This window comes from Anabas testudineus, chromosome 5, assembly GCF_900324465.2.
Source record: "Anabas testudineus chromosome 5, fAnaTes1.2, whole genome shotgun sequence".
NCBI lineage: Eukaryota > Metazoa > Chordata > Actinopteri > Anabantiformes > Anabantidae > Anabas > Anabas testudineus.
In genome coordinates this window covers 2,966,679-2,982,388 of record NC_046614.1, presented here as the reverse complement: position 1 = coordinate 2,982,388, position 15,710 = coordinate 2,966,679, and the positions used below count along the sequence as shown (strand labels likewise).

Below are 15,710 nucleotides of genomic sequence, written 5' to 3'. Positions count from 1 at the left end.
TGTCTTTGGTCAAATGTTGTTTCTGAGTTTCTGATAGGAAAATTCCTCTAAAATACTATATACCTAGATCTGTGCTTAGGACAACAACCTAAAGTCCAACAGCCTACTTGAACTTTTTACTATGTTCCATAAAACAACTGAGTTGAGATGATGTTAACAGCCAATATGAAATAATCATTCTCTTTTTTTTTGTCTGTTTTTCACCTCTTTTTGTCTGTAGCTCAAGCCCTGGCTGCTGTCAAGTTCGATACATCATCTTTCTGAGGATTCACTGGACAAATGGACTTTTAGCACCTAAACTGATAACACAATACCATAGTAGAGCTTTCTAAGGATGTGTAAAGGAGATAAGTTCCCATTTTAAATTGTAATGGAAAACATGTCTTCTCACTTCCCCTAATTCACATGTATCCAACACTACTAGTGTCCGCTGGCACGAAGAAAAGCTCCAGATCTTACCAGCTTTAACTTGTGTAATACTTCTATATCATTTAGCTCAGGACATATTCTACAAAGTAGAGGTTACTGATAAACTAGGTAATGGTGACATGTTTTATCTTCATAAGGACAAAATGCCAGTGAGCTGAGATTTGATGCTAATCAGTTTACATGGGAACACTGAATATGAGAGGTCCACACTAATGATGGAAGGAAGGAAACAAGTTGAGGAGAAGCAGTCGAGAAAGAGTTTGTATAAGGTCAGAACAGCACCAAGGTCAATCAGTAGAGAAGGCACTCAGTAAAACCCTCGTGCTTCTAGACACTAAAGAGCAAACAAAGATGTTTATTGTTATCTTTCCTAATATCAACCATGAAATGCAACAAGAGGTTTTTGGCCATGTTGGAAGTGTGGTTCCATGATAGACTGACAGGACGTCTCTCCTTAATTATTAAATACTGAGGACTCTCTGTCCTCTGAACTCACTGTGATGCCTGTTCCACCCACACCTCAGTCCCACACATTTCTCCCATCCTATCACTCTCACCTGCTTTCAGTTGTACTCAAATGTAACCATTAGCACTACATACTGTACATTTGACTTTCTCAATTTATTAAAAGATCTGTAAAGTATACTCCAAAATAAACAGGCATTTGCTTTTGCATTTGCATTCTTTATTGGTGTAATAGGAAGCCTGTAGACACATATAGTCTGCATTCTCAAAAACTTTGGATAGCAGTATACATTGAAAAAATCTAAAACAGACTACTTGTTGTGGATAGATTCATTGCCTGAAGGGGAACAAGAGCTGTCACTCAGGAAGTGACATGTTATCTCTCAGTGATGAGGGGTATACATCATACAGCAGCACATCCACAGTAGATTGGTATCTCATTGGAATTTAACCTTTTACAAATAGCTGAAAAAAGAAAAGCAGGTAGTGAGTCAATTGTCTTCTCCAAATGTCACAAAGGATCTGTTGAAGGCAAGGTTGAGTCTAGAAGCTTTTTCCTGGTAAAATTCTTTTTTTTTTTTGTTCAATATTCTTTCAACATGTGCTTGTAGTTAAAGTTCAGTATACATTTCTGAATAGCTTGTGAACAGGCACCGAGCATGAAACTGTAAACCAGAACAGATGCATATGAATGTAATTCATCTGAGGCAGACTTGTATCCATGATCACCTTGTCACCACCCACTGTGTGCAGTACCTGTCTTTCATGAAATCCCTTTGTGTGAAATTCAGTGGACAGTGTTCATGAGATTACCCCTATGATTGCTGACACATATGTAGGAAAAGTATGTTGGTTATAAATGTATGTAGAAAGGTAAAATAGAAGTGACCTTAGAGAAAACACTTATCTGTCTAAAGAGGACATAGATAATAATGCAGTGATTTGAGAAGAACTATAGTATATACTGGAAAATACTGTCATGTAACATATCCCAACATTTCACCCAGTCTTGCAGTACCATAAGTCTGAAACATGTCTTTGTGTTTTATATGTGATGAATAGATCTAAATTATAAAAGAGTTTGAATCTGGATGAACTACAGTGATTAATGGAACATTTGAAATTTAAAAAAAAACTACACGTATTAGTACTTTTTATAATTACATGTTAAACACACAAAAACAAGAAATTAACCTGAAATTGAAAGGAAATAATATTTATTTAATATTAGAATCTGTACTGTATGCTCAAAGGATAAAAACACAATATTGTTAAATTAATCAAATTTTGCCTCTTCATTGCAGCTTCATTCAGATTTGAACTCTGTGACCACATGCACACACAGTACCCTCCATTATTTTTAATTATTTTTGTTTACACAGGTAAATATTTAAGTGATCTGTCTTTTTAGAAAGCTATTGTTCGTCCATGACATAGACTATAAAATGTGGGGCTTACTCAGTTTCAGATACAATATGCTACAGAAAATGAAGAAAATTTAACTTTATTCTGAAAACAGTGAATGCCTCTCTACGCAAAAAAACACAACAAAACAAGGATTTAATAGAATTTTTTTCTTGTTTTACATTTTTAGAAAGGGAATATGTTCAAAAGAGGCAGTACATATTTTTTTAGATGCATGATTGTTCAATGACAAGTTGACAGGTTCGATTTTTACACTGAAGTACATGTTTTACATTTTTCACAAACAGGACTTTGTTTTTATTTTAATGCTCTTGAGGATTGTTTGAGGAGCAGAATATAGATATTTTTGGATTATTGGAATCTGATATGTTAAGAAATGACAACCAAAAGGTTGTGTCCAATATTTGATACTAGATGTAGCATTTGTGGATGATGAGTAAAAAAATATATACATACAATTGTCAATGTACATTTATTTAATATTTTCGATTTCAGTTATTCTATATCCTACTACCACATGTAACCATTGCTACTTTGAGGGAAAAAGAAAAAGTGCTTGAACTATGCAAATGATAAAAAAGAGAAATAATATGCTCGCTTTCAGAAAATCTTGCAATAAAGTGAATGTATTAATAATGTGTTTCTCTAGATGCTTCTGAATTCATCACAGTATTTGTATGATAAAACATGTCTCGCTCTTTGGAATGATAATATATCTACTGCTGTTATTTTAATCCACTTGTTGATGACATTCACTGCCAAAAAACTGCTAAGGTTAATTGTCCAGCCTTGGTGATATTCTACAGTCTTTGTTTAAATCAAACTGTATGTCTGAATGAATAAAGTTCAAAAACATCTTTCATGTTAACACTGTATATTTGTCACACAAGTTGTTCAGAACAGTTCACAAATTTTAATATTACTCAGAAATAACCTCTAGCTGAAAGTGAGTTAAAGTTAACCTGCCACAACCAGGACTGCCAGATCTGCTGAACCAAGAAATCACTTTAATAGAAGCTGTCTGACAAAGTTAAGCATGCAAGTAGATCTCAAAAAGCAACACATCATGCCACGAAAGAAATTCAAGAACTTACTGTGTATGGTTGGTGAGTTACAAAGTTTTTTCTCAGGCTTTGGGACTCCAGCTGAGAGCCATTATCCACAAATGGAGAAACAGTGTTGAATCTTCCCATGAGTGGCTAGCCTACCAGAATTTCTCCAAGTGCACAACAGCTCTTCCAGGAAGCCATAAAGAAACAACAACAACAAAACAACAACAAAAAACATCTGTCTTTTTTGCACTGCCACAGTTCTGCTGTATATGTAATGCCACTGCTAGACAAGGTCAGGCAAATGCCCGACGCCTAAAATTAAATCTCAAACTAAATAGGACAGGCAAAACAGAGACTATGTTTCTGTAAATACAACAATATAGGTATTTGTGCAGTAAAGAACTACCAATAGATATGTACAGTATTAAGTTAGACACCTAGCAGCTGGAATTAAATTACATGGCAACTGATTTAAACCTCTAAACTTTTGTCAGGGGCTGCATGAATGGGTCAAGAAAGCACAGGAGACTGGGGTTTGAGTTCAAAAAGCAATTATTGTTTTATTATTAAGTAAAGAAAGGAATAGAGATTCTTAGGATTCTTAGGATTAAGAAAGGATTGTTTGTGACTAATCCCAAGCACCCAACCACTTTGTTTGCACAAATTGCTGTCCAGCTTTTTTGGCCATTAAAGCCAGCTGTCATTTTTGCACCTGTTGCCATAAGGGGTGCAATTTCCACAGATGTCTGCCACTGTACATGAGGCACTCTTGCAACAGGGGTTCATATGGATTGCATGAAAGGGTAAGGACAAATATGGGCATTAAGGTTGGAGCACTTGTAGGAACAGAAAGTACACCTACATTGATTCCTTCTGAAAAGGTAGTGAAAGAAAAGTAGGATGTGTCCCAGGTTATGATATTTAAGTACCAGAACTTCAAAACTATACAGAACTAGAAGTGTTTACTAGGTCATAGTGCACAACTGAAAAATGTAACTTACAGTAACTCTATGTTAAGTAATGTAACTTAACTATGTACCAACTAAATGTAACTTGACTAAATCAAATGTAAATCCACAAGTTAGTAGACAATTTAAGGGATTCAGAATACTAAACATGAAAAGACATTAACACACACACACAAGGATAAATACATAAAAGGTTTTTGGTTGATGGTTGATGACATCACTCACGTAGTTGACCCTTTAACTGAAAAATCACTAGTGTTCATTACAGCTAGTCTAGTTAATGTTCACCTCACACGCTGATGTCAATGCACAAAGGTCACAGTTGGGTAATGAAAAGAACTAACTGACAATCACAACGAAACAAAGAAGAGGGAGGACATAAAAATTACCATGGTGGCCATCACAGAGATCCAAAGTAAGTGTCTTTATAATTCCTCTCCTCTGAAATGTTTGGATAAAGCTCTTGTCCCATGAATGCATTCATTCAGCAGTGGTCTTTGTTCACAATATAAATATGTGCTTGTGTAAGCATTGTTGTGGCTTACGGGTAAAAGACAAATGTTTAATTCACTTTTGGTTTAACAAATTCAGGTTGTTAGCATCACACCTTGGGACAAGTAAAAAACACTGAGGAACTTTCTAGTCTGTTCAGTTCTCACTCCAGAGACCAGAGAACTATATGTGGCCCTCCATTCATAATGGTATCAAATATGAAGTCAGGGCTGGATCAAATCAATCACTGTCATTATTTGATGATGATTCCCTTTCACTACTAAATAGTGAGATGTTTATACAATAGATTTAGAATACAGAGTAGATTTCTGCTGGTGACTCCTGACTCTGCTATGAGGCTAAATAATAGCCGCCTAATCCCCTTCTTTAAATTAATATATGAATCCTAAACTGAAATATCTGGAATTTGTTACAAGTATATTTAAACTTTTTTTATTGACCAAATTAGGTAACCACAGTCAGTTACATTTGGGTATATTTATCTTGCAGAGATTGGTGTTGGTCTGATGGGATTTGGTTTATTTTTCCTGCTCTTCGGCGTGCTGCTGTACTTTGATTCTGTCTTGCTGGCGTTTGGGAACGTGAGTAATCTTCCATGTCACACACAACTACTTAGTGCTTATGTCAACATTTAAAGTTACTGTAAGTAACCTTATTCATGTTGTACAGTATAAATTGTTCAGCTTCAATATACAAAATAAGTAGCAAACGTAGTACAGTAGTAGTAGTAGTAGTAGTAGTGAAACACTTTATTAAACTTTCATCAATATTGTACAGTATTATGAAGATTAAAAAATATACTGTATTGTGGAAATGAGGCTTTAAATGACTGAAACAAAATATTAATGAAAATAAATCTTTCCAAAAAGAATGAAACATTACACACATGAAGTTACCAGGGACATTAAGGTTATATAAAATGACAAAATATTTCTAACCAGTTGAATTTAAGCCATTTGCAATGAACAGATCAAACAAGACAAGAATAAGAACTAGTCAAATAGCTCCATAGATGTTCCTCAAAATTCAACACAACACAAAATTGCAACTTTTAGTGACTACTCAAAATGATGTCACTTTTTCATAACATATGTCATATTCAGTACTTAGTAGAGAACTCTTATGACCTGCTGTCAAATATGATGCATAACATGCACTTCATTATCCTGCAATATTCTGCTAGTGTCCAGCTATGCAATATTCCATATTAGTGAAGTATGGCACCTTCACTAATATGCTTGGGTTTGATATGACCGACTTCAAATCCCACCAGAAAGTTCAAGACAGGTGACTTTGGATTAGTCTGGCATCTTTCAGGACTTCTTCTGCAACCAAGCCTTGGTGAATTTTAAGGCATGTTGGGATAAAAACACATTTTTTAGAGAAGGTCTTGTATAGTTCAGCTGGAAAATGCTAAACCACTTAATGCATCTATGACAACAGTTTCTACAAAGTAATGTCAATAAAATAAAAATATATAAGGTGAAATCAATGTTTGCATTAATATTCACCCCCTACATGTCAGTATTCCGTAGATACACCTTTGGCTGGAACACAGCATGTAGTCTGTGTGGATAGGTCTCAATTAGGCTTGTACATCTGGACACTGGCTTTTAATGCCAATCTTTTTTGCAAAACTGCTCAAGCTCCGTCAGGTTGCGTGGGGATCGGGTGTGAACAGCCCTTTTTAAGTCCATCCACAAATTCTCTATTGGAATGAGGTCTGGGCTTTGATTTGGCAACTCCAGAACATTCACCTTGTTGTCCTTGTTGTGTGTAGCTTTTACTGTATGCTTCAGGACAATGTCTTGCTGTAAAACAAATCTTCTCCCAAGCCGTAGTTAACTTGCCAACTGAATAAGATTGTCCTCCAGGATTGTCCTATATTTTGTCAAATTTATATTACCCTCTACATTAACAAGCCTTCAAGGGCTGGCTGCCAAGAAGCATCCCCACCGCATGATGCTGCCACCGCCGTGTTTCACAGTGGGGATGGTGTGTTTGTGATGTGCAGTGTTTGGTGTGTGCCAAACATATCGTCTTGTCTGAAGGACAAAAAACACCATTTTGGTCTGATCAGACCAAAGAACCCTCTTCCACTTGACCATAGAGTCTTTCACATGCCTATTGGCCAATGGAAGTAGTGATTTAACATTAGTTTTCTTCAACGGTGGCTTTCTCCTTGCTACTCTCCCATAAAGCTTTGACTGGTGAAGAACCCAGGCAACAGTTGTTGTATGTACAGCCTCTCCCCCTCACTTGCTGAAGCTTGTAAATCCCTCAGAGTGGTAAGTGGTGTGTTAGTGGCCTCTCTCTTACTAGTCCCCTACTCACTCAGTTTGTGTGGACGGCCTGTTCTAGGCAGATTTAGACAAGTGCCATATGCTTATAATTTCTTGATGGTGAATTTCACTGATCTCTGGGGGATGTTTAGTGCCTTGGAGATTTTTTTTGTATCAATCCCCTTATCCTTTTTAATGACCTGTTCTCTGAGTTGCTGGGATTGTTAAAAAAAAAAAACAAAAAAAAAACTTTTCTACTCTTTTGTTCTCACATCTCTTGAAACAGAAAAACTTTATTTGATAGCACTTTGCTTTGATGTTGTTTCTCCTTGACTTAGATTTTGTTTGCTTACCTTGTTCCTCACTTGTAAGTCGCTGTGGATAAAAGCGTCTGCTAAATGACTAAATGTAAATGTAAATGTAAACAAAAAAGAAATCTGTTCTTTCATGTATTTTTTAAGAACACCCTTAAAAACCTCAGAGTGCGAGAAAAAGTATGCAAACCCTTTGAATAATGACCTCAGAAAAGCTAATTGGAGTCAGGTGTTAGCATAAGTTAAGAAAATTAGTTTGGAGGTGTGAACTAGAGCTACTTCGACTGACAAAAGAACACTCTCACTTTTTGAGTTTGCTCTGCACATGCACATTTGCCATGCCTTGCCAAAAGGAGCTTTCTACGATCAAGAAGACTTAAAAAAGACTGTCAACAGTCTAAAGTAGATTGTTTGCCTAAAACAATCTGCAAATGTAGACACTTTGGGACTGTGGATACACTACCAAGAAGTGGGCAGCCAGTCAAAATGACCCCAAGACTACAACAAACACTCATCATTGAAGTAAAGAAATAACCCTGAGCGACAGCCAAAGATAGGTATTATTGGAACTGGCTAACATCTATGTTCCACAATACCTAAAACTGCATCAGAGCCTGGCCAGCTTGCAGTAATTGTGGGGCAGATGAATTCCCAAGAAAATGTCTGTACAACTGCAGAAATTCTGTAGAAGGTTGTTGAATGGCTTCAGAAAAACAAAATCCATCTCTTGAAGTGGTCAAGTCAAAGCCCAGACCTTAACCCAAAAGAGATGCTATTCAAAGGTTATTTTCAATAAACACATGAAAGATCAGATTATTTTGGGTTATTATTTCATGTATGTATGTATGTATAACACAATTTTTAATTTAATTGTTCTAAAAAAGATTTATTGTCTGCAGATCCTATTTCTTACTGGCTTGATGTTCATTATCGGGTTCAAGAGCACAGCCCACTTTTTCTTCCAAAAACACAAGTTTCGAGGTTCTTTCTTCTTTCTGGGAGGTGTGTCTCTGGTGCTGCTCCGTTGGCCAATCATTGGAATGGTCGTGGAGAGTTATGGTTTTATGCTTTTATTCAGGTAAGCGCATTATATAGCAATGTTTACAAGAGACAATATGAATGTGTGTGCTGCAAAAATTAACTGATTGATCCATCCAGTCATTTTTTTATTGTTTTACCGCAGTTGTCTTTCTTTTTTTTGATGGGAAGTAGCAGCTGTGAGTGAGCATGCAACAGTTGGAAAATCTGGTTGGCATTTTAACTTTTTCTAAAGGAACCCTGCCAGTCTTGGAGAGTGGGTGGCTGTGCATATTCAAATAAAATTATTATTTATTCAGTTATTGTTAAAACACAGAACACAAATATTGGTAGCCAATATTAGTTAACTAATTCAGGGGGTTATTTTGTTTCTAGCTATGCCCCGCCATCTAACAAATATAATATAATTTAAAATATAATTTATTAATTGTAAGAGGGTCTATATACAATAGCAATGTTTAGTAGCAATAGATGATGATGGGAGGGGAGATTTTTGAGAATATTGCATGAATGTGTATGTAAACACATACTCTATAAAATATAAATGTGTAATGGTGTTCACTCACATAATTTATTTTTATCATGTTTTTCACAATTTGTCACAGTCAATGAAATCCAAAAAGTATTATTTTTTTTACGAACAGCTCTCACAGACATCAACATCAAATAAGGATTAATCGCAACCATGTTGAAATTCCGCACTTTCTCATGTTTTAAGAGGAATATTACATAATTGATTCATGAAGCATTTCAACAAGAGAGCTTCACACTGTTTTATTTCTTGCTGCAGGTCCTTTTTCCCCATGGCCTTGGGATTCATGCTCTCAGCTGTGAATATCCCTTTCTTAAATACAGTATGTATGATTTTGAATACTTAAAAATTTAAAACTTAAGTGATGGTACTGCAGGGATTTAACATTTTCTTGTGTTACATGAAATAAAATGAAATCCTTTTGTGTCAGTTTTTATCCAGTAGTTCCTCCATGGTCTGAGCAGAAGGACGTGTTACAGCAGTGAAAGAATTCTGGCTCACAGTTGTCATTGTTGTCATTTATTTTGCCAGTCTGAATAATTTATTTTTAAACAGTGTGATGTATTTTGTATCATATGTCACGATTAATAAAAAAAAGTTAGAAAATGTAATTTGTCTGACAGTTTCAATTTTACAAATTTCACAAATTATATGGCTAGTTGTCTCTGTCTGGTGTCCATATGATTGTGATTTGTTATTATTATTATTGTTATTGGGTTATTTGTGAACTTCATACCACTGCTTGAACAGAAGAAAAACAGATATCTGTTGCCCTTGCAGACACTGGGAGAACATACGAACTCTACACAGAAAGGCAACCAGCTAACTTGTGGATTCAAACCCAGGTCCTTCTTGCTGTCATCCATTCTAAAGTGCTGACCACTACACCACTATGGTGCCCTCACTAATAATAATTAATTATTATTATTGTTATACCTTTATTTATAAGCACTTTTCAAAGTACAAAGTGCTATTCAATAGAAACATGCAAAAGTAAAAAACTAAATTAAAATCACACACACAACACAATTACAACTAAATAATTATTAAAAATATACAATTAAACCAAAGCAAGTATCTCAAATAGAAGGAGAAAAAGCAATTTGATAAAAATGTGTTTTCAGGTGAGACTTAAAAGACGACATTGACTCAGACAGTCTGATTTCTTTGGGCAGGTCATTCCAGAGCCCTGGAGTCCTGATTGAAAAGGCTCTGTCTTCCCTACTTTTCAACCAGGATGCAGGTATAGACAAAAGGTTACTGCCCAAAGATAACATTTTGTTGAGGTTAATAGGTTATAATAATAATAGTTATCCTACATGCAAGGGCCAGTAAAGCTTTATAAGTTTTGCATATAACATTAAGACAGATAACTGAGATATAGCTTTTGCAGCCTGCAGGGATTCCATAACCTTCAGTAGTTTCTATGGAGTGACCACTCTTGAAGCCAGACTGGGTCACATTAAAGAGGTCGTTCCTAAAAATGAGGTCAGTCAGTTGATTTAAGACTGCTTTTTCAGGGGTCTTGGCCAGGAAAAGAAGAAGAGAGACAGGTTTGTAATTCCACACAGTGGAGACTTGGAACAACCAAAACACAATTACTTCAATGAAAATGCAATCTTTCAACTGTTAACAGTCCATGCATTGGATTGGAAAAAAGTTCATAAAGACAGCATCATTCATGCTCAGTTTTCTACACTAGATTTACTCTGATGCACATTGATTCAAGTCAGATCCCTGGCATCTCTTCTTAGCTGTCTGGGGTTAGGCTCTGAGCTGAGGAAATCCTCAAGATTGAGTGAAGGTGTTCATGAGTGAGACGACTCCTGAGTGATGTTTTGTTCATCTTCATCAACATAGATATGTGCTGCCGAACATAGAGGCCTTGGATTTCACCTCTAATCTCTTTGGAAGTTGTTCTAGGCTCTTTGGTTACAATTAGTTTCCATTTGCCAATTTGTCATATTTTGCTCTTGTGACTACATCCAAGGTTGTTGGCTACGGTCCTGTAGACCTCACCTTTTTGAATAATATGTGCAACTGTAGTCACATGAACATCAAGCTGCTTGAACATGGTCTTATAGCCTTTACCTTTAACATGTTTGTCTATAATCTTCTATCTAATGTACTGAGACAACCCTTCTCTTAGTTTGCTTTCATCAGCATAAATATTTCCTTTAGTGAATGAGTATTGGTTTCCTGATGTTCTGGAAACTTACCTATTTCCTAGTATCCCCTTAACTCTCATTACTAATGACTTTATGATTTTTTTTACAAATAAAATCAGAACTATAAAAGCGTAAAAGAGAAAAGAAAAAAAAAATCCAATCCTTGCTGGCATGGATGGACTTATATGTACAACAGCTCTAGATTTGTTTGTAAGACCTTGTGCTTAGACTGCTTCTTTCCTATAGATCATGCTAAGTTAATTTCAATTACTAATAAATCTAAGCCATCAACATGTCTCATATACTCCATATACTCGATCCTGATTAGACTGTGCAAAGATGTTTTACCTTCGATCCACACGTAAATATTAAATTAAATCAATCTATCATTACTTAACAGCCTATGTAAGGCTTTTAAGGTTGCTGTAGTCGGACCTCTACTCAAAAAGCCTAGTCTTGATTTTGGGGTTTTAGCCATTATCCAATATCCAATTATGTGACCACCTTAAGTCTTAGTCTTAGCTGATGCAGCTATTAGTATGGTGAACTCAAAGAGATTACGGTAATAAAAGTTTTCCTTCCTCCCAGCCTCCTTCTGCTATCTACTTTATGTTGACTGTGCCTGTTTTCCCTGTGTAATATGCCACTGTACTGGTACAAAATAACTCACTTCCTCTCCACTGGCATGCCACAGGGCTCAGTTCTTGGTCTTCTACTTTTTCCATCTATAGCTGTAGTACAGACAGACTCAATGAAAACTGTTTACACAATTGAAAACTGTTGATCATCCATCAACTAATAATTTGTCTCCCGACTATTAATTCACCCGATGTCTCTATCTAGAATTCCAGGTATCCAGGACATCAGCTGTGCTTCAGCCACTTTGCAAAATGTTGTCAGATGTCCACAAGTATAATTACAGTACAGGGAGATATGTGGGTGTGTGAGACAGTATCTGGATTCAATTTGACTTTATATGTCCTCCTAATATATCCTTATATATCCTTATATATCACAACATAAAAAATTAATTTGATTAAAATTTCTGAAGTACATCCAAACATGACAAAATTCACAGCGCTTACATTTTTCCACACTTTCTTACAGCCTTATTTCACAACAGATTAAATTCATTATTTCTTTACATTTATAGTCATTTAGCAGACGCTTTTATCCAAAGCGACTTGCAAGTCAGTACAAGGTGCAAGTGTAGGCAGGGCAGCATGAGGAGGTCTTGCCTAAGGAGCTGTGGCTCAATAGGTAGAGCAGTTATATAAGTGCAGACCATTTACTATCTAGAATTTCTTCGGATTGACTTCTTGCTACCAGATCTGATCTGATCTGATCTGACCTTGGCTTCTGCCTTCTGCCTCTGCCTTTTCCCCTCGTTTACCATGATTGTTTTGGCCTCTGCTTAGTCTACCGTGTACGTCTGTACTTTTTCTTTGTGTATCACCAGGACTGCCTATGGACCTCTGCCTTTGTCTGCTGAATTTCTCTGTTGGAACCTCTCGTTGATAGTGCCCTGAATTGTCTGTGGATTTTGGATCTTCAACCTGCCCGAAGCAACTTGGATTCTGTAGGTGGCTGCCTAGATCAGGGTTCACTTCTATTAAGTGCTTGTGCTAACATCTATCTCTCGCCAGACTGTTGATGTTGTATGACTCCTCAGCGTCACCAGTCACCATGTGATTCCAACTGCAGTTGGCCATTTTGGAAGTCAAAACAGACACACTCCTCTGCTGGGGAAAGCACTTCCCAGTGAAGCCCCTCACTGACCCTTTCCTGCTCTTACTTTATATCACTTTATATACCGTTTCTGCCACACGCTGTAAGTATCCATCACGATTCAATTCAATTTTATTTTTATAGCGCTTTTAAGAATTGTCATTGTCACAAAGCAGCTTTACACAACCAAAGAAACTATGGACCGGCCAAGGAGTCGGATCCTAGATGTGACAGTTAGTTAGTAACATTTTATAGCATTCAAGTATGATTATATAGCATTTAAGTATGATGTCTTTGTTATTGGAAAGTCATTGTAATTAACAGCTAAATACCAGCTAACTTTTCAAAAATTATATGAGGAACGTATTTAGTGATCTGGAAAACATGGCTCTATAAATTAAAGCTTTAATCACAATTGGAAAATAGCTCTTAACATTTTTAAGTGTACATGTGATATTCTGTTTAGGAAACTATTTTTCCCTTACAGGATCTAAAAGCATAAACACATTTTTTTTCACAGCACTTCAGACTTTACTACACAGATGGCTACAGCTTTATCCGTATGTGCTTTAGTGATAGATAAGTAAAATCTACATTACATACCCTCTACTGTAAGGAACAGATGTATGCACAGTTTTAGAACAAAACAGTTGATTTTCTACTCTTTATTTTTATTCAGTATATAAAGTATAGTTTTGATTATTTCCATTTTTGTTTTAAGTATTAAAGGTTCTCTTAGTATTAGGAATGTTGAAACCATTGAGAAGTGAAAAGATAAAAAAGAAGAAAACCCTTGTTGCATAAGTGGAAAAGTTGTGGTTCAGCTCAAAGAAGAAACAAAGATTACAAAATACACACAAAGAGATGCAATTTTATCTTGTTTTACGCTTGCGTCTTCACCACATGTCCAAACTGATAACGGCACTTCCAAGAAAACCAATGTGTTGGTTGTGTAATCTGTGTGTTTTGGAACATTTGTTGAACCAAACATTCTAATTTAGATTACATTTGTATTCTTTGTATTCTTAAAAGCCATGGTATTTGTTTGTAATCTAAATATTCTGTATACTCACAAAGGAAGTCAATTTGTTACAATTTATGAACAAAAATGAATAAAACCTGATATTGATGACAAAATATTGTATTTTTTATTTGTCCCCTGTCAAAAGTATGTGTGCTGTTATTCATATCTTGGGTGAGGGCTTTGTTTCTTTAAAATGTTGTCCTTTTTCACTGTGGTTTGTGAAAATTTTTAAAGACGTACTTTGGAATTTGCTTTGAGCTAATAATTTGTGCTTAAATCTGTACATTGTAGCTGCCAGTTTCTTCTGTTCTGAGTCACACAAAGGAAACACAATCTTTTATGGATTATTTTAATGAGCCTTAAATTCAATTACATTTAATTTAAAAAGTTTTAATAAAAATATAAAATATTTAACCTGTATCTTTAAAGTCTCAACACAGAATAACTGCAGACATCAGGTGTCATTTTCCATAACGTAGACCAAAGGAGTTGATATTGTATGGAGACATATCTTGACGCTTCTTTATAGTCTGAGGGAGGATCCACCAGGCTGTCCTGGAAAATCTTCTATTAGGAAAATGGACCTTGTCAGCAAGTAAATTCACTGCAGTCTTTGCTGATAATGGTATTGATGCATGGCTTACATCTCTCAGGGCTTTCAGAATTTCCTGATCTAAAGGACAAACAAAGATCAAAACAAACATTGCATACATAAAACAAGGTCAATGTATGCACTTAAAAACATAAATATCAATTTACTTAAATAAAAAATAAGTAAAATGTAAACTTTAATATGAATTAAAGGGGCACTCTTTCCAATATTTGGTATAAATTGAGCTTGGTCTGTCTAGAAAATCTGCCTAGGTTTTCCAGATGTTAACAGGCTTTTTCCTTTTTGTGACTCAAATTGCTTTTAGACAATGACACAATATTCTGTAATCTGATGTCATGCATTATTTGTCTGTATCTGCAGAATGATTTTCCAAGCCATTAGATATCTGATTGTACCTTCACTGTAGTAAGCAGATTTCCAACTGCTGGTAGTGTAGTCCTCTGTTGACAAAGCAGCTATCATCAGAGCAACAATGAGTCGTGGCATTGTGACGATGTCAATATGTTAAAGCTGCTGCTGAAATTTCTCTGCAAACAGACAGAAATTATCACAGTAAAATGTTTTTAGTCCCAGTGGCCTTCTTTATTATAATAAAAAACTTAACATTACCATATCATTATTAGGTTATGTTATTACCATAACATTCTAGGGCCTCTAAGCATTTGCTACTGACAAACAACGTGTTACACTGTAGTTCAGTGTTATATAATCAATTACTTAAAGTGCCCATAATAAGCAATATCGACATTTTGTTCATTTTTGTACACATATATGACTTGCATGCATGTAGACACACAAAATATGTTAGAAGTGCACTCCTTTATATATTTTCTGGTTTTGTAGAAACCGGTTCTTGAATGGTTGATTGACCTATTGTCGCTTCTCTCCCAATCACTGCTCAGGCTCAGTCCAAACACCGCCAAACAACAACAACCTTGGATGAAAACTTGCCATTGTTTTTCCTGGCTACAGCAGATTCACAGTGAAAACAGCAAAACAACACCTCCTCACTTACTCTATATGTTTTTTCAGTGAGAGTTTGTCTTATTTTTTCTTTCCTTCTTTCTTTTTTTGTAGTAGTAGTTTAAATGGCAGGAGGCTCTTTTTGTTGTTTTTTTATTTGTGGGTAGTATTTTTTGTATAGGTGCAAATGTGTGTG

The 15,710-nt window shown here is 35.7% G+C and overlaps 3 protein-coding genes across 9 annotated transcripts in view; 2 read left to right on the top strand and 1 right to left on the bottom strand.

The window, feature by feature from the left end:
- plekha6 (pleckstrin homology domain containing, family A member 6) overlaps positions 1-2,851 on the top strand; it is a 66,009-nt gene extending 63,158 nt beyond the window's left edge. For all 7 annotated transcript variants that reach the window (XM_026344644.1, XM_026344647.1, XM_026344645.1 and 4 more), the window contains one exon: positions 221-2,851. The gene's annotated coding sequence lies outside the window, so the exon portion shown is untranslated. The remainder of the gene's footprint in view (positions 1-220) is intronic.
- A 1,798-nt stretch (positions 2,852-4,649) lies between these two features.
- Positions 4,650-9,605, top strand: golt1a (golgi transport 1A). Its single transcript, XM_026344661.2, has 5 exons — positions 4,650-4,754; positions 5,342-5,433; positions 8,348-8,526; positions 9,277-9,340; positions 9,449-9,605. The coding sequence occupies exons 1-5, from the start codon at positions 4,730-4,732 to the stop codon at positions 9,476-9,478; spliced, it is 390 nt and encodes a 129-aa protein (XP_026200446.1). The 5' UTR covers positions 4,650-4,729; the 3' UTR covers positions 9,479-9,605.
- Positions 9,606-14,399: 4,794 nt separating this feature from the next.
- On the bottom strand, positions 14,400-15,037 carry kiss1 (KiSS-1 metastasis suppressor). The gene is made up of 2 exons (XM_033326000.1): positions 14,947-15,037; positions 14,400-14,611 (listed from the first exon to the last, which is right to left on the bottom strand). The coding sequence occupies exons 1-2, from the start codon at positions 15,035-15,037 to the stop codon at positions 14,400-14,402; spliced, it is 303 nt and encodes a 100-aa protein (XP_033181891.1).
- Positions 15,038-15,710: the final 673 nt, after the last annotated feature.

Bases quoted from the DNA above. Each gene is read 5' to 3' on its own strand.
- golt1a (XM_026344661.2), top strand. From the start codon at position 4,730: ATGGTGGCCATCACAGAGATCCAAA. The intron at 4,755-5,341 runs GTAAGTGTCTTT...TTTATCTTGCAG, and splicing joins GGCCATCACAGAGATCCAAA to AGATTGGTGTTGGTCTGATG. The intron at 8,527-9,276 runs GTAAGCGCATTA...TTCTTGCTGCAG, and splicing joins GGTTTTATGCTTTTATTCAG to GTCCTTTTTCCCCATGGCCT.
- kiss1 (XM_033326000.1), bottom strand. From the start codon at position 15,037: ATGCCACGACTCATTGTTGCTCTGATGATAGCTGCTTTGTCAACAGAG. The intron at 14,612-14,946 runs GTACAATCAGAT...TTTGTCCTTTAG, and splicing joins ATCTGCTTACTACAGTGAAG to ATCAGGAAATTCTGAAAGCC.